This window comes from Rosa rugosa, chromosome 4 (assembly GCF_958449725.1).
Source record: "Rosa rugosa chromosome 4, drRosRugo1.1, whole genome shotgun sequence".
In the NCBI taxonomy this organism is placed as follows: Eukaryota; Viridiplantae; Streptophyta; class Magnoliopsida; order Rosales; family Rosaceae; genus Rosa; species Rosa rugosa.
The window spans coordinates 41,218,821-41,236,667 of NC_084823.1; the positions used below are offsets into that span (position 1 = coordinate 41,218,821).

The window sequence follows — 17,847 nt, forward strand, 5'->3', positions numbered from 1 at the left end:
GTTGTGTTGTGTTGTGGAATTTTCTGTTCTCTGCCCAGTATCCAAAACACGTTCATCCTTGTATTTACAATTGGCATCAGAGCGGGTTCTAAAGATTTTTAGTTGATCCGTGGTCAAGGATGGAATGTGAACGCGACAGAGCCTCTAGTTCCATAAATTGCCCGCCTTGTTTTGATGGTGAAGATTTCTCGCAATGGAAGATCATGATGAGTATCAAGCCTAAGAAAAAGGTAAAAAATGTTGCTTTCTCATCTCTTAAAATGAAAGATGTTGATGATAGTAGTTCTGTGGATTTTTCCTTACTAATCAATGAGTTTAAAAAATTTCTTAAAAATAAAAACTCTTCTGATCGTATTTTGAAAAATACACCTGAATCAAAAATGGGGCAATTATCTGAGAAATGCATTGTTAAAAAATGTAAATGTTATGAATGTGGTGGTATTGGTCATATCTCTTCTGATTGTGGAAACAAAAAGTATAGCTCACGAAATAACAGGGCTCTTAAATCGACTTGGAGCAATAGTGACGAAGATTCTCAATCTGAGAATGAAGAGGTAAATCTTGCTCTTATTTCCTCTCTTAATCATGACTTATCCGATGAGTTTGATATTAAAGTTGAAGCTTTTGATGAGGAGACAAATGAAAAATGTAAACAATTGTACAATGCTTCAAAAATTGTTCTTAAGAAAAATTTCAAACTTGAACAAGTAGTAAAGTCTTTAAGAGTGAAAAAAGAAAAAATTGAGCAAAATTTTGAAAATACTTTAAGAGAATGGGAAAAGGAACGTTCTAACCTTGTTGATAAGATTAAAGTTTTGCAGGATGAAATCAAGTCTCAAGATTGGGACAAAGAGCATGATGATCTTATTAACAAAATTAAGATATTGCATGTTGAAGTCAAGGCTCAGTCTACTCTAAATGTTTCACTAACCTATGAAAATGAGAAATTGCAGGATGAGCTATTTAAAGTCAAGGAAAGCTTCAACAAGTTCTCCATTGGGTCTGAAAAGGTTTCTAAGATGATTGGCTTTGGTAAAGTTCATAGCAACAAAGAAGGTTTAGGGTATGAAGGTGGAACTTGCAAGCCTTTGACCTTTGTAAGAGGTGTGGAATGTGAAAAGTCAATGGGCCATTCTCAAACTTTAAATGACCATGATTCTGCTCCCAAGTTGCCCAAAAGATTAGAACCGAATTTGAATTCTCAAACCAATCAGATAGTTGCTCAGGTAAGTTCTGACAAACACAGGTATATTCACAACTCCATAAAGTTCATTCCCACTTGTCATTATTGTGGAAAATTGGGACACATACGTCCTAGATGTAATATACTTCGCAGGATCACTCAAAGTCAAAGGAAAGCATCAAAAATTAGCCCAACTGCATCGCTGCAAGCTGAGCTGAAAGAGCATCTGAAGTTGATTAAAAGGATGGCAGAGCGTATTCCAATCCCCAAAGAGCAGAATTTGAAGCAGAAGCAAATTTGGATTAAAAAAGGTTCTAATAATTGTATTTCTGCTCATATGGATAAACTTGATAACATGTTTGAACTTGCTTCTGTTCCTATTAAACACAAATTGGCTGATTCGGTTACTAAGTCCTTAGACACAGCTCGATTTGAATCTCTTAGAAGCGACATTGGTGGGTGCTCTAAGTATTGATACTCTCACTTCACTTGATCCATTCTGCATGCATTCATATTGTATGATCTCATTGTAGTATAAGTGCATTGCTCTTTTTATTTCTGTATTTTTTATTTTTCTGGTTTCTGGAGAATCAGGATTGCATGTGTAGTTTGTATCCCGAAGTGTCTGACAGATTCATTTGAACTTAGATTGACAAGGTTTCTACTCCCTTCCTTAAATATGAGTGTGATGAGATGATTAGCATGTTTTGAACTTGTTCTTGCATCACTGTGTAATCTCAAACATGATCAACATATTCTCTATCACTTTGTATGATCACATGCACACATACTCCTTGTGGTGGTAAGTAATATTCTTGGTTGACTTGTTCTTAGTCCACACATATGAAGTTGTTAAAATGTTATTATTGCTCCTAGTTAAAAAGGTACAATATATTTGGAGCATGGCCAGGCTATTCCCAAAGTAAACAGGCCTTGGTCGTGACGAACGATATAAGGATTGGGAAGAAAAGGGAATGGTTTGGTCACCCCGGTGGTATGTAAAACTATTGACTCGAGTTGATGTGTCCTTTGGGATGTCCTTGTTACATCTAGTACCCTAAAGTCATCTGACTTGGGAGCTGCTGGCATAAAACTCATTACATGAGTCTTAGTTTTCTTGTGAAAAACTATATGTTGTGTGAAAAGAAAAAAAAAAAAAAAAATTTAAAATTGTGCCCACACGGAGATATAAGGGGGAATATCTATGTTGTTCATTTATTCTCTTCGTGTGTGTGTTCTAATTTCAAGGATTCTAAGAATGTTACACACTCCATCTTGAGTTATGTTCACTTACACAACAAAGGTATAGAATACTCGATCATCTTCCAGCTTACCTTGTGGTTGTCAAAAATGGTTTACTCATGTGACCTTATCTTGTTGCATTTATGTTTATGGTTTTGTGGTCGTACTCTTGTCTGAAAAGCTATGCAAATTGAATCTGTTTTTAACTCTTGGATACAAACCCACTCATTGTGTGTTTGCATTTCATTCGTGCATCCTTCATAACATGATCCCATTTAGGGGGAGTATTGATATTTGGACTATCTTCCTCTGATTGTTTCTTCTTGGGTTGGTGTCTCTTGAGCAACATCTACAGGTAATTCTTCTTCTACATTGCTTCCGCTACATAGTTGCCTTTGTCATTCCTAGACAAAAAGGGGGAGAAGATATTTGTTGACATTTGGTTTTGTTTTCCTGGTTTATGTTGTTTAATTTGGCTAGACTTCTTTATGGTTTGAACTAGTCGGTTAAATTGCTACTACATGACTTATTGAATTGCAGTTTCATGTCTTGATCATAGTATTAGTTTTTCACAAAGTGTGTGATAAAGATTTCAGGAACAGAGGATTCTCTAGTACTACATGAGGGGGAGTTGATCTAGATTATAGTAGTTTTGTTTAGGAATGCCAAAGGGGGAGATTGTTAGTATAAAATATTGTTGGCATTCCAAAACCTACTATACCAGCCGTGTGAAGTATAAGGAAGTGTGAAGTATAAGGAATTGTTTCAAAGGAAGTGTGGTGTGGTTGCTTTGCTCTTTCGTACGTGTTGAAGAATTGGTGGCTTTTTTTAGCATGCAAGATTGTTTAATTGTATTGTGGAGAAAATGCTGTCAAAAGAATATTGCAGCTTGCTGCAATGATCAAAAGGTGAAGAATATTACTGTACACCTCTTCTCCTTCACATGATCATTCCTTCTGTTGAAAACCAAAAAAAAAAGGAAGTACATGAGAAAATGCTATGAAAGAGAAAAGGAAGAACATGAGAACATGCTATGAAAGAGAAAAGGAAGAACATGACAACGTGGTTTTCCATTTCTTCTTATGGAAACATTGCTGTCAAAGAAGAAAGTAGGAAGCAACTACATCTGGTTGCCAGCCATCTCATCTTGCCCACTCAATGCAATATCCCCTTGAGATGGATCCGGTGCCTTGGTGATTTGTTAGTATTAACATATTGGCAAGGAGAGGCAATATCCCATTGAGATGGATCCGGGTGAGGAAGAAAATCTTGGAGAGGTAATTAATATCCCATTGAGATGGATCCGGGTGAGGAAGAAAATCTTGGAGAGGTAATTAATATCCCCTTGAGATGGATCCGAGTGAAGAAGAAAGGTGAAAGCAACCATATCTTTTTCTTGCTGTCCACTCAATGCAATCATGAAGGCTTTGCTGTCGAAGATCAAAGTTGGAGACAATTGCAGCTAGGTTCTCTATCTTAGCTCACTGTCCGGTCCCTCCTCGTGACTCTACTCCAACCAAGCTGAATGAGTCTTGGTTATTCTTCCTCCTATATATATAGGAGTTCTGTGGTTCTTCTTTGTATTGAAATAGTTCAGGCTTTTCAATCACTTTGTTCTAAAAGAGTTGATCTCTTTGTTTCTTATGTTTTGTCAAACTGTTTTGTTCCATGATTGAAAATAGTTTGTGAAACAACTAGTGAGTCTGTCCAGGAATGATTGCCGAGGTTAGTGCAATCTCAGAGTTGTAAGTTAGTCAGTTCAGGAGGGATTGCCGCGGTCAGTGCAATACCTGAGTTGTAACTTTGTAATCTGTTTTGATTAGTGAATCATTGGGTTCTCAAGAGTTAGAGCCCCGCAGTGTTTTTGATCTCAATTGAGGTTTTCACTGCGTGACCAAGTTGTGTTGTGTTATGGAATTTTCTGTTCTCTGCCCAGTATCCAAAACACGTTCATCCTTGTATTTACAGATGTCAAAGCTTTCTACTCGTCACTTGAAGCTTCTGGCAAACCTACACGACACACTCATGACATTTTTGATTATCCGGTAAATTTAGTTTCTTTGTTTCCGTATCAATATAATATTTTAGTCTCACTGATATCTCCGTACTTAGCATGAAATCTAGAGTAAGTATTTGGGGTGTAATTTTGGCAGGGTGAATATGCTGATTGGCTTGCAGTACAATGTGGGTCTCCAGTCCTAGAACAATGTAGAGAACAAATGATGTTGACAGTAGCAAAGAATTGGTTAGTCCGACCCAAGACATATCAAGATGAGTGGGATGTGTTTGGCTCCAAAACCAGTTGGCTTGCAAATTGTCTCTTTTGAGCGAGTGATTGCGCAGGCGTGCCAGCACCGCGGGGTGCAGTCGTTGGGGTAGTCCCTTGACCCGACTTCTTCTTCAAGCGCTGTGGACGAGGAGAGCACCAACCTCGTCACAGGGTTCTTCTCTAGCCTTTCGGAAAATGACTTTTGCCTTACGGATAAGGACTTTGGGTGTAATCTCTTCGGTCACCAAAATCGATACTCAACGTTGTAGGTTGAGCAGAGCAATCACTGGGAAGTTTGGAGAAAGCACGGGGTTTGCTAAAGCGTGACTTTAGCTTCGCTGGGTTGCGAGGGCGTTACCCTTGCTTCGCTGGAAGTAACGGTGGCGGTTGCGCTAGCAGTCGGCTCCTGGGGAGACTAGGACTGAAAGTACGGTCGCCGGGTTGATCTGGTGATGCTGACAGTCGGCTCGTGGAGAGACTAGGACTGGCGCGCGGTCACCGGTTTTCAACGAGGTTGAAGGTTTGCTCCGGGGAGGCTTTGTAATCGCTAGGATTGATTGATATCAGAGAGGTCCTTGTTTTGTCCTTGAAACCTGATATATATACCTAGGGTTTCGACTGTTCCTTGTCATAGAAGGGATATTGATTGAAGTTTCCTATTCAATCCTCGCTACCCGACTCCAATAAGGTTTCATTTTTCCTCATGGATCACGGAATGGGTGAAGCTGAAACCCAAACCCGAATAGGCTTATTTTTGGGCCGCAGGCATCGACCCGTTATGCTAAATCCACTAAAGGATCTTGCCAAAATTACTTTTGGGCTCAAACAGGATGATAACCATTTAGTACTGCAAGCTTATGAGAGCTTCAAGAATGGAGTTTAACTTATTAGAAGTGATGTGAAATCAGACTTTGCCAGATGAATTCGAATCATGAAATGATCACCTTGTTTCTTGTTGAAAGTTCATCCAATTATCTACATCTTAATGCGTTGTTGTCCCTTTGCGGTTAGGAAATGAAGGTTTCCCAAAAAGGTTATGTAATTCAATGAGCATCTGAGACATTATCAAAGCTCGGGTAATAATTTATTTAGTGATCGTTAATTAGTTAGTTACCATGTAATATATTGTATTTTTTAAATACGTCAATTTAATGACAGTTAATGAAACAATTATTGTTATTTCATACTACCTTAGCGAAATTCACAGATACAATTATTCTAATAACATTACATGATTACATACTCCGTGGTAAGTCTGGTAGAATTGTTAATCATGTTGAAAGTGGGTGGTGCAAACGGAGGTGCGTGACTCCATATGTGAATGGCGCTAGACAAGGTGGCGACAAAGGAGTTTACCCCTAGTTGTCAACTTTTCATTCCCAGTCTGTAAATAAAAACAATCAACCGTGGTTGACCAAAAGCCACATTGCTAACATTTGTGCCGGCTATGGTAGCTAGCTCTGCTCATTCGGCTACAATGCAACCCTTATCCCACCACGTAGCAGTGATCGGGGCCGGTGCCAGCGGTTTGGTGGCTGCACGTGAGCTCCGGCGAGAAGGACACACTGTCGTCGTCTTCGAGCGAGGTGACCAAATCGGGGGTACGTGGGTGTACACTCCAGAAATGGAGTCTGACCCAATTGGTCTCCACCCAAACAGAAACATAGTCTACTCGAGCATGTACCAGTCTCTCAGGACCAACCTCCCCAGAGAGATCATGGGGTTCCGGGACTACCCATTTGCGGCCAAGGAAGAAGATGAAGGAGAGACCCGAGAAGGTTTCCGGGTCACAGAGAGGTGTTGAAGTACTTGAATGACTTCGCCGGCGAGTTTGGGATTTGTGAGATGGTGAGGTTTGAGACTGAGGTGGTGTTCGTGGGTTTGGTGGAGGGTGGCAAGTGGATGGTCAAGTCCAAGAGCAAGAGAGGTGAGGATTTGGAAGAGATTTATGATGCTGTGGTTGTCTGTAATGGCCATTCTACTGAGCCCCGTGTGGCCCAAATTGAAGGTATGGATCAATGTCAGAGCTTTACTATTAATTAGGTTGTGAAGATAATAGGATTGGAGTTTATCAAGTTTGTATTCTTAACTTGAAATTGCAATTTCAACAAAGTTTGTAGTTTTGTATTGGCTTATCTACTTACTTCATTCTGCATAGTGTTATTAAACAGTCCTTTCGAGGTTGCAATATGAATTGCCGTATTAACTCCTTAGCTGAGTCTGTGCTTATGATGCATTTGCAAGATATAACAAAAATTAAGTTGGTTGATACATCTTCTCCTTCCCCTTGCTCTTTCCAGGCATCAGCTCATGGAAAGGAAAGCAAATTCACAGCCACAATTATCGGACTTCTGAGCCATTTCGAGATCAGGTCTGCCTCGATCAGTTTCTGCATTTAGATTGTGTTGTCCAGAGTTTCCAATGTGATCCGGTATGTCTAACTACCTTCGCTTATGGAGATCCTTCTTTGCATAGGTTGTAGTTTTGATAGGGAGCTCTGCTAGTGCTATTGATATTTCTCGGGACATAGCTGGAGTTGTCAAAGAAGTCCACATTGCATCTAGATCCTCTATTGCCTCTGAAACCTCTGAATATAAGCCTGGCTTTCATAACATGTGGCTTAAAGCTATGGTAAGATAACACCCATAGCAAGGATCGATTTTGGTGACTATGATGAGAACTTTTGAACTAATGATATAATCTAAATCGATGTAGATAAATAGTGGCTACGATAACATGCGGCTTCACTCTATGGTAAGATAACTCACCCCATAGTAAGGATTTTGGCGATTGTGATGAGATGTTATGAACTTAGGATATAATTACCTAAACCGATGCAGATTAAAAGTGTCCATGAAGATGGTAGTGTTGTTTTCGCAGATGGAAGTGTTGTGGTCGCCGACACCATTCTTCATTGCACAGGGTAATACTTGCTTTGTAATCCTCTGCACTCACAACTGCAACTAAAATGAGAGCAAATGATAATATAATTCCTTTTCCTTTCAAGATACAAATATCATTTCCCTTTTCTTGAGACCAATGGAATTGTAACTGTGGATGGGGATGACAACCGTGTTGGGCCGCTGTTCAAGCATGTCTTCCCACCTGCCTTTGCACCTTCGCTTTCTTTTGTTGGGGTACCATGGAAGGTGTGTTTCTCTTCTTCGAATTGTATATATGCCACATTTTGGTTTCATTCGTTTTTATAAGGGTTAATGCAATAATACCTTAACCTCATGGCCATTGTAACAGACCGTTCCTTTCCCCAATTCTGAACTTCAAAGCAAGTGGATAGCAGGAGTTTTGTCGAATCGAATTGCGCTCCCATCCAAAGAGAAGATGATGGAGGATGTCAAAGCTTTCTACTCTTCACTTGAAGCTTCTGGCAAACCTAAACGACACACTCATGACATTTCTGATTCTCGGGTAAGTTCGGCTTCTTTCTTCCTTGTCAATGTTTTAGTCTCATTGATATATTTCTTTACTTGGCATGAAATTGAGGGTAAATATTTGAAGTGTTGTTTTTGCAGGGTGATTATGCTGATTTGCTTGCAGCGCAGTGTGGGTGTCCAGTCTTCGAAGAATGGAGAAAACAAATGATGTTAACAGTAGCAAAGAATTATTTAGTCCGGCCGAAAACATATCAGGATGAGTGGGATGATAACCATTTAGTACTACAAGCTTATAAGGACTTCAAGAAATTCACCACAGATGGAGTTTAACTTATTAGCAGTGATGTCAAATGATGTATTTGGCAGATGTCTTTGAAATATGAAATGATCACCTTATCTATGTATGAATTTTCATACAAATGTTTACATCTTCTGATCTTCATGTATTGTTGTCCTCTTGGGGTTAGTTAATGAAGTTTCCCCTAAAAGGGTACGGTCCTAATTCAATGAGTATCTTAGGGTGGGTGGGTGTAGTATTTTTTTTCCCTTCTCTAATTTTGCTTTCCTGTCATTTTATCTTTTACCATAACTACCATTAAAATTTACTTAGATGAAAAAGATTATATCGGAACATTTGACTAATGTCAAGAATGTTATAAAGTAGAGAGAATATGCAGAGAGAATAGTTGGGAGGAAGTAGAAAGTATCTCATTCAGTCTCATTAGCCTCCTTTATATAGAGGTAGGGTTTACATAACTAATGAGTATTTACATGGACATCCACATAGATAATAATATTTACAACACTCCCCATTGGATGTCCACCAATGAATGATGGTATTGGATGCGCTTATTGTTGCCTCGTTAAAAACCTTGCCAGGTAACAAAAACCCAGTGGGACAAAAATAACCCTGGTCGAAGGACAAAAAGAGCACAACGCACATATGTCCTAGGTAGCATGCTTCTGGATGCTCCCCTTGATGAGAATCTCCCCCTGATTGTTGCAAGCCTCATTTATGTATGCGATAAGCTACATGTACCATGTATAGTAGTTTGATGTGTCTATCACCGAAGTAAGACCATGTGTGCTTTGCATATAGGGGCTCATCACAAATTTCATACCTGCAAAGGTTAAGCAATACCAACAAAGGAATACCTCATATGATCAAGTTAGAAACAATCTCATATGCTCAAAATCATACACAAAGTAATAGCTAAACAATATAAAGAAATTGATACATTTAACTTTGTATAGTTTAAAACATTGAAAAATCATCATGGCATACCTAGCCATACACATCAATATCTTTGTGTATTGATATGTCTCATATAAGCTCTTCAAGAGCTTTAAGTAATTCATAACTTTGCGAAAGTTAGAATATGTTGCAACACAATAATCATAATTCGAATTCGATAGTAGTCTCGTCATAGTACTCATTAAGGCAATTTAGATCTCGTTGACTAGAACGAAATGAGTACATATGAGCTAGTTGTAGACTCTTTGATTCCATGAGGGAGCTTCAGGCTCTTTCAACCTTTCATGGACTTGCATTTGAATCATTCATGTATTTGAATCCCTTGAGGATTGATAAGCAATACGCTTATACTGACACTTTACTTTGGAGATTTTGCTTTTAGCAATGTGTCTTTAAGATCTTCATAATATACGATGACAACGTGCCATAAATCTCTCGTCAATATAATAGCTATATGTAACACTGTATTTATAGAAAATTGTCATTCGTATAAGGGAAGATGTTCACAATCTCATGTCTCTATAAATAGACATTGTGTCATAGTGATTTATCTTCACTTTTGTAAATACCATTTTGTAACTTGTAGGGTTAAAGGTCTAAGTATTTCATCACGTTTCAAATATTCAATTTCATTGGAATTGCCTCTTTCCAATTTGGCCAATAATATACTTTGTCGACATTCATAATGAAACGTGGTATAGCGTCAATACAACCCTTAATGATTTTTGGTAGCTACCATATGTAAATTATCATCGATGATCATTAATCATAGATCCCACACATTCTTATATGCATGCATTAGCTGTAAGAAGCTTATTGATATTGGGTACCCATGCCACTTCTGGGGCGTATATTGTCACTTCTAGGACAATCATCTCTCATTGATAAATTATGTAGAATGTGGATCTTTTTACGTATAACCTCATGTCGAGCACTATAGGGCTTGTATGATCTTCCCTTTTTGGGAGTTTAAAACTTTAGACCTGGTGGATATAATCCACACAAATTCACGCCGTTATTCAAATGACAGTAGTCTTTCCTCCCCCTAACGGCGGGAAGACTGTCTTATTTTGACCATGCTCAAAAGATGCATTCAAAAATCTATCACTTTCTTTGAAGTGAAGATGCCCATTGGTTGGTGGAGAGCCCAAACCAAGATTTAGATCAAAACATGCTTTATTCATTAGCATCAACCATATTGATTTATTATTGTATCACTAAGACATCATTTCCTAATGGCATACCTACACCCTCTGTATGTGTAGCCATATTAGGAGTTGTGATATTGTTTAATGACATTCTCTTCAGGAGAATCATGTCAATTGGATACACTTGCATCCCACAAATCAAATGGAATCTACATTGTTTGTATTAATATGGTTGGTCTCTGGGACTTTAACCCAGGCAGATGCCTTTGCATTTAGCATATAATTTTGTCACTATATCTTTTATCAAATCACTAGCTTAGATATTTCTCAAGATCAAATTGAGATGGTGGATAAATATCTCACACCAATTCATGTCGTTCTTCAGGAACAATCTTTCTCCCCCTCATTGCAAGAGGAATGTCTCATTAAAGTGACAACTTGCAAATATGCTGTAAATAAACGATCTGCTTATGAGTAAGATTAGCAGTCATCAAACTTGTAAGTGATTCCACGCAACATGGTAGACAAAAGATGACGTAATCGATCATGTCAAATAGTGTATTTGGTTCAATGAACTTCTGGTTCATGACATTACATATATGCCTCAATTTACTGTGAAAATTCGATACAGTATATATCCGATCGATGGCATAAAGGCTTCTCCAACCATATAGGAAGCAATTAATGCAACAATATTTCAAATTCGGTAACATGATAGTAGCTCATTGGGAGTCATAAATCAAGATCTACAACTCATGATATGAGTGTTATCTTAGCTTGAGTAAACATCAATTGTGAAATATTAACAATTGGAATGGACCAAATGCATTTTGAATTGCAGGCCAGAATGATATACTCAAATGTGTACCATAGGTGACACACGCCCAATTTTTAATTTCCTCACATGTGTGGATGTTAGGGCAGTATTTGCATTGACTCATGATTTTTCTCTTGCCATGATCCACTTCTGGTGGCATTTCATGGTATAGCCATGTCAATCGGCTTTCTTATCAATGAGTTTTATAAGAGGGAGAGATTATACATCTCTGGTAATATTGGGGGCACAGGATGCAAAAAGACAATAATGTGTGCTCTTCTGGAGCCATCAATCAGATATGTAAGATCTGAGATGTTGTTATATTAGCCTCATAAGCATAAGCCTTAATAATTTTTCTGGACACCATGGATAAAATTGCATTGCCTGGAAATCACTCAAAATATAAGTTTGAAGATGACACAAATCAAATTTGCAAAAATTGAATAGTGGATCTCATAAGATACACACGAAGCTTCTGGTCCGTGTTATTCATGTAAAATTTGATGTTCAATTACTGTATTGTTGTTTGATGTAGATGTTAACATCAAATGTATTTTGAACTTCTGGCCAAAATGACATATTTGAAATGTCGAGTTTAAACTTCATGACCATAACTTATGAGTGAAGGACTTTAGTTGGTCATCTAGTTAGTTTGATCATTGAGGAACTTCAAGTCCTCATGTAATTAAGGATCAAGGAACTACAGGTTCTGATATCTTTTAATTACAAAATTCACGATCACAAATTTGGGGTATACTCATACTCATTCGTCATAAACCAATGGTTGAGTATCTGCTTACGTATAAATTGGTGTCAATATAATTCCCTCAAAACTTCAGGTTTGAGGTTAAAGCTCTTCGATAAATTGTCCATATACTCGAAACTTACGGCCCGAGTCTGCACAATTAGAACTTCAGGTTCTAAGGTGGAATGCTTTAAGCAGGCATAAAGAAGAATGTGTCAATCGACATATGAAAATTTACTCAAAACAATATAGACAGTTTAGCCTCATTTTTCGATGGAAAACTGTCAGTTTAGCCTCATTTGAAACTGATTTCAATCATTTTATTCGAATAGGAGCAAAAGTGAAATAGAATTACAAGTTTACAACCACCATAGCAAGAATAGTAGAATCACTAGAATGTGAATGTGAACTTTAAAAAAAGGCATATTTTGGCCGGTCAACTCTTTGGCAAATATGGTTGTCAGTTGACCAAAATAAAATGGCGTCTACTCTGTCTGCTATCTCTGCTCATCCGACAATGCAACCCCTATCCCGCCACGTAGCAGTGATCGGCGCCGGCGCCGCCGGCCTGGTCGCAGCACGTGAGCTCCGGCGGGAAGGTCACACTGTCGTCGTCTTCGAGCGAGGAGACCAAATCGGTGGCACGTGGGTATACACTCCAGAAGTGGAGTCCGACCCAATTGGTCTCCACCCAAACAGAACTGTAGTCCACTCGAGCATGTACCAGTCTCTCAGGACCAACCTCCCGAGAGAGATCATGGGCTTCCGAGACTACCCATTTGCGGCCAAGGAACAGGATGGAGATGGAGACCCGAGAAGGTTTCCGGGTCATAGAGAAGTGTTGAAGTACTTGAATGGTTTTGCTAAGGACTTTGGGATCTGTGAGATTGTGAGGTTTGAGAGTGAGGTGGTGTTTGTGGGTTTGGTGGAGGGTGGAAAGTGGAAGGTGAAGTCCAAGAGGAAGAGAGGTGAGGATTTGGAGGAGGTTTATGATGCTGTGGTTGTCTGTAATGGTCATTTTACTGAGCCTCGTGTGGCCCAGATTCCAGGTACGGATCGATCAATGTCATTAATGCAGAATTTTATTATTTGGTGGGTCAGGAAAATAGGATTTTGGAACTGTTAAACTGTGTTGTTAGTCTGGATTTACATGTTACATTTTTAGACTTTGTAATGGTTATGAAACAGTATGAATTGCACTCGGTTTGGCGTTCCTTGGGGAATTTGAGCTTCATAGTCTGCACCTGCATATAAAGTTCTACTCTTTATAATGGTTTAGCTAATTACTTCATTCTGCATTGTGTCATTATGAAATTTTGTTCATTGAGGGAAAAGTATCAACCAAGGAGCTTTTAACTCCTTAGAGCTGAGTCTGTCCTCATGTAAATGCATTTGCAAGATGTAACAAAAATAGGTTGGTTGTTACACATTCCCCTGCCCCTTGTTCTTCAGGCATCAGCTCATGGAAAGGAAAGCAAGTTCACAGCCACAATTATCGGACTCCTGAGCCATTTCGAGATCAGGTCTGCCTCAATTTTGCATTCTATAGAAACTTTTCGATTCTGTTGTCCTGAGTTCAATGATTTCCCTATATGTGAAACAAGCAGGGCAGGGATTGTTTTAATTTATGGGTCCTTGTCCTCTTAAGGAGTGGTTACCCTCTCTTACAGAGTTCCTTCTTTGCATAGGTTGTAATTTTGATAGGCAGCTCAGCTAGTGCTATTGATATTTCTCGGGACATAGCTGGAGTTGCCAAAGAAGTCCACATTGCATCTAGATCTGTTGCCACTGAAACCATGGAAAAGAAGCCTGGCTATGATAACATGTGGCTTCATTCTATGGTAAAAGAGCTCACCCATGTTCAGAATTCGGTGGCTATGTTCATCAAGGAATTTTATCTGACCTTGATGCTCGAGATAGGTAGATCCAGTGTTCTGATATAATTTAAACCTGTGCAGATCAAAAGTGTCCATGAAGATGGTAGTGTGGTTTTCCCAGATGGGAGTGTTGTACTTGCTGACATCATTCTTCATTGCACAGGGTATACTTTCTTTGTCTTTTTTAGGACTTGCTGCAATTATGCAATGTTCTACATGAATATGAAGTAATGAAATGTGCAACAAAAATGAATGATGCAATGCTACTCTAATTTCTTTTAGGTACAAATATCATTTCCCTTTTCTTGAAACCAATGGCATTGTAACTGTGGATGACAACCGTGTTGGGCCACTGTATAAACATATCTTTCCTCCAGCATTGGCTCCCTCAGTTTCCTTTGTTGGGATACCTTTTAAGGTGTTCTGCACTTCAAATTTTATCTGTTATTTTGCTTTAATATTTTGGTCCTTCTTTTGATGGTGAAAGTTAAATCACTAAACATCATGGTGCCAGGTCGTTCCTTTTGCTATGTATGAATTTCAAAGTAAGTGGATAGCAGGTATTTTGTCGAATCGAATTGCACTTCCATCTGAAGAGGAGATGATGGAGGATGTCCAAATTTTCTACTCGTTGCAGGAAGCTTCTGGTATACCCAAACGATTCACCCATATGATAGATGATTACCAGGTAATTTCAGTCTCTTTAATTGGCTATGTCCTGTTAGTTAGTCTTGAAACATATGACCTGAGTAGAAATTCATTTATCATCAATAAATGAGATTTTAGAGCGCTTATGACATCCGCTTAAATGAAATCTTGTGTCCGATTGCTAATTTTATGATTCTGAAGGTGGAATGCTCATAAAATTACTGCATTGGCACGGTAAAGTTATGCAAATAAAATAAGGATCCATAAAATAATTTTGATCATTTATAAATAAGTAAATATCAGGTTTTATGCTGTCAAAAACCAATTAATTGTGGTTATAGGCCTTCAGCAAAATGCAGTTTCATATCTTTCTATCTTTCGAGCCTTTAACTTGATTGCACTTTCTAACTTTGCATTTTTTATTCACTGGGAAGGTAAATGACAAACTAATGGGAAAAACTATATAAATCTTTATTGCTGCTTAGTTCCTTAATTTTATGATTCTTTACCCACTTAGTTCCCAAGTCATCAATCTTCCTTTCGTTCCGCATGTTTTCAATCTTTCAGAAAGGTTCTTTATTGTGTATCTGCTTTATGTGTAATTTAAATCAGCGATAACTTCTTCAGCTAAAGCTACTAGTCTTTTCGGACACTATGAACAGGATAAGTAATTGAGTTTTGTTTCTGCAGTTTGAATATGATGATTGGCTTGCATCTCACTGTGGGTGTCCAGTCTCTGAGGAATGGAGACAGCAAATGTGGTTGGCCACTTTTAAGAATGCTCGTCTCCGAGGACCATTGTACCGGGAAGAGTGGGATGATCACCATTTAATATTGCAAGCTCAGGAGGACTTCAGGAAATACACCTTCAATGGAGTTGGTATGATAACTGATGACAAGTGACAGACTGCCCAGATCATTGAGAAATGAAGCAACTTTCTCATTTCTTTAGGCTTTTGGTAATTTTATTTTATTTTATTTTATTATTATTTTTTTGGACTAAATACTGTTTAGTCCTTGAGCTTTTGACCATAAAACACTTCAGTCCCTAACCTTCTAATTTCACACGTTTAGTCCTGTACTTCAAAATTTCAAACCAATAGGTCCTTGCTGTCTAAATGTCGCGGCGAAATGTCTATTATGCCCTCGGTTCTTTTTTTTTAATTAATTAATTATTTTATTTTATTTTGGAAAAGGAATTTTTTTCCCCTTTTTTTCTTTCTGTTTTTTTTTTTTATGTTTTTTTTTCCTTTCTTTCTTTCTGTTTGAAAAAAAGAATAAATAAAATAAAGAAAAAAGAAAAAATAAAAAAATGAGAAAGGAATAAATTTATTAAAAAAAAAAAGAACTGAGGGCATAATAGACATTTCGCCGCGATTTTTAGACGGCAAGGACCTATTGGTATGAAATTTTGAAGTACAGGGACTAAACGTGTGAAATTATAAGGTCAGAGACTGAAGTGTTTTATGATCAAAAGCTCAAGGACTAAACAGTATTTAGTCCTATTTTTTTTTATCGAGATCACACGGTTCCTCAAATGCTTTCTAGGCCCAGAGACTAATCCGTGCCAGGGGATCATGTCAGAACGCTTCCTCCCCATTGGCCACTAAGAATATATTGGGATTTAACTCCAATAAGCGTCGGTGGGATTCGAACCCGGGTGTAGGGGTTCCACACCTGGAGGCTCTTACCAACTCGACCACCTGTGGTGGTTGGCTTTTGGTAATCTTGATTTGCCCCTGTACCTAAAGTTAGAAACGAGTTTCCCTCCAAAAATGGTTTGGGTTCAATTCACAAATCTTGTGTTATATAGAGCTTTTACTTATAGTGAGCAAAGAAATCTTGTTGCGTATAATTCAATAAGATGTTCCCTCAGTGCCATGCTTGAATCAACCAGCTGTTTTTTTTGTTTTTTTATTTTTTTGATTTTTGAATCAATTCATAAATGATTATCATTAATACTCTATCATTGAATAAACAGAAAACAAGTTGTGGGGGTACCACGGTGGTACATAAGACTAGATCATCCATTAAACAACCAGTGGTCACTTATTAAAGCAAGTCTATTAACTACGACAAATCTAGGACATAAAAATAGAAATAGTTCAAACTAATTAAACTATTTTTTTTTCCTTGCCCTTCCAATTAAGGCTAGGAGGTTTCTTCGAGTACAACACACTCAAGACTTCTTCTGCAGGTACCTTCTTTAATTTGGATGGGTTTTTGTTCTTGGATCCCAGTGGTCTTCCACGCTTCTCCTTGGCAGTAATCTGCTCAGCTTTCATTTCTTCATTGGACATCGTGGCAAGCATGCCACTAGGTGTCTCAATGAGACCCAAAGATTTAGCTGTAAATTTATAAGCGAATGCTGGCACTTTTACCTTTTTTTTTTTTTTTTGTAACAGTATCCATGACCTTACCTCGCAGCAGCTCTTCAAAGAAAATTTTTAGCTTTTTTGGGGGGATGAAAATCGGGATGTGGGTCTGCCCCGTTTCACAACTCCAGTTCTTGATCACTGTTCTCCTCAGTTTCCTGCCTTTCCGGCGTTAAGTCTCCATGCTTAATGACAATAGATTTGCGACCATTGGGAGTATCATTGTTCCCAAACAGATTCCTTACCACCGAATGTAGAACTAGCGTTTGAACCCCAGAAATCTAAATGCACCATTAGTAAAAAGTGGCTTCTTGAAGCTAGTAAAAGGACCAGCCAACTCTTGTTGGTGTGGCGCAGGCGCATCTAATTTCTTGCTTGGTGATGATGCATCTACGGGGCAGACGCCTTTCTCATGAAAAGTTAGGTTGCAATTGCGACATTTTCCAATCAGGTTTTCAAAAAAGAACGAAATTTCTTCAACCACAATAGGAGCAAGCTTTAGAGTTTTTTTTTTAGGAAGAAGGGTTTCATGATATCATGAGCAACATGCACTTGAATCTTGCCCATCGTATCAAACACCTTTTGATTTATATCTAGAAAAATTCCAGCAATAGAAGCAACATTGATGATCGTTTCTTCAACCTCCACTGCAGGCGAGATATTGGTTGTCCTCACCTAGGAGAACTATGTCTCCAGTTTGACAAATTAGGGTGTAGTCAGGCCATCATACTCCTATAGTATCACAGGGGCTTTACTGCCCTCATTCGAGCACTTTGTTTCTGTCTCTCTTGAGATCAAAACAGACCGGTTATGGATTCTGTCCTGAATCTTAAAGCCTCCATCCAACGCCCAAATGCGTCGAAACTGACTCTGGAGATCAGTGACACCAAAAGGCT

The 17,847-nt window shown here is 38.4% G+C and overlaps 1 protein-coding gene and 1 pseudogene across 2 annotated transcripts; both read left to right on the plus strand.

The window, feature by feature from the left end:
- Positions 1-4,337: 4,337 nt before the first annotated feature.
- LOC133742357 (flavin-containing monooxygenase FMO GS-OX-like 4) lies at positions 4,338-8,512 on the plus strand (annotated as a pseudogene).
- Positions 8,513-12,375: 3,863 nt separating this feature from the next.
- LOC133707302 (flavin-containing monooxygenase FMO GS-OX-like 4) lies at positions 12,376-16,469 on the plus strand. Of its 2 annotated transcripts, XR_009845043.1 has the most exons (8): positions 12,376-13,100; positions 13,504-13,574; positions 13,740-13,892; positions 14,010-14,092; positions 14,211-14,346; positions 14,443-14,616; positions 15,267-15,535; positions 16,125-16,469. XR_009845043.1 is itself a non-coding variant. In XM_062132862.1 (7 exons), exons 1-7 carry the CDS (start codon positions 12,530-12,532, stop codon positions 15,477-15,479), a joined length of 1,401 nt encoding a protein of 466 aa, XP_061988846.1. In that variant the 5' UTR covers positions 12,377-12,529; the 3' UTR covers positions 15,480-15,728. The 2 variants fall into 2 exon arrangements, 1 of the variants encoding a protein (XP_061988846.1); XM_062132862.1 differs by lacking the exon at positions 16,125-16,469 and having other exon boundaries at positions 12,377-13,100; positions 15,267-15,728.
- The last annotated feature ends 1,378 nt before the right edge of the window (positions 16,470-17,847 follow it).

Coding starts and splice junctions, on each gene's coding strand:
- LOC133707302 (XM_062132862.1), top strand. CDS start 12,530: ATGGCGTCTACTCTGTCTGCTATCTCTGCTCATCCGACAATGCAACCC. Junction 13,893..14,009: donor ACATGTGGCTTCATTCTATG/GTAAAAGAGCTC, acceptor AAACCTGTGCAG/ATCAAAAGTGTCCATGAAGA. Junction 14,617..15,266: donor ATATGATAGATGATTACCAG/GTAATTTCAGTC, acceptor TTGTTTCTGCAG/TTTGAATATGATGATTGGCT.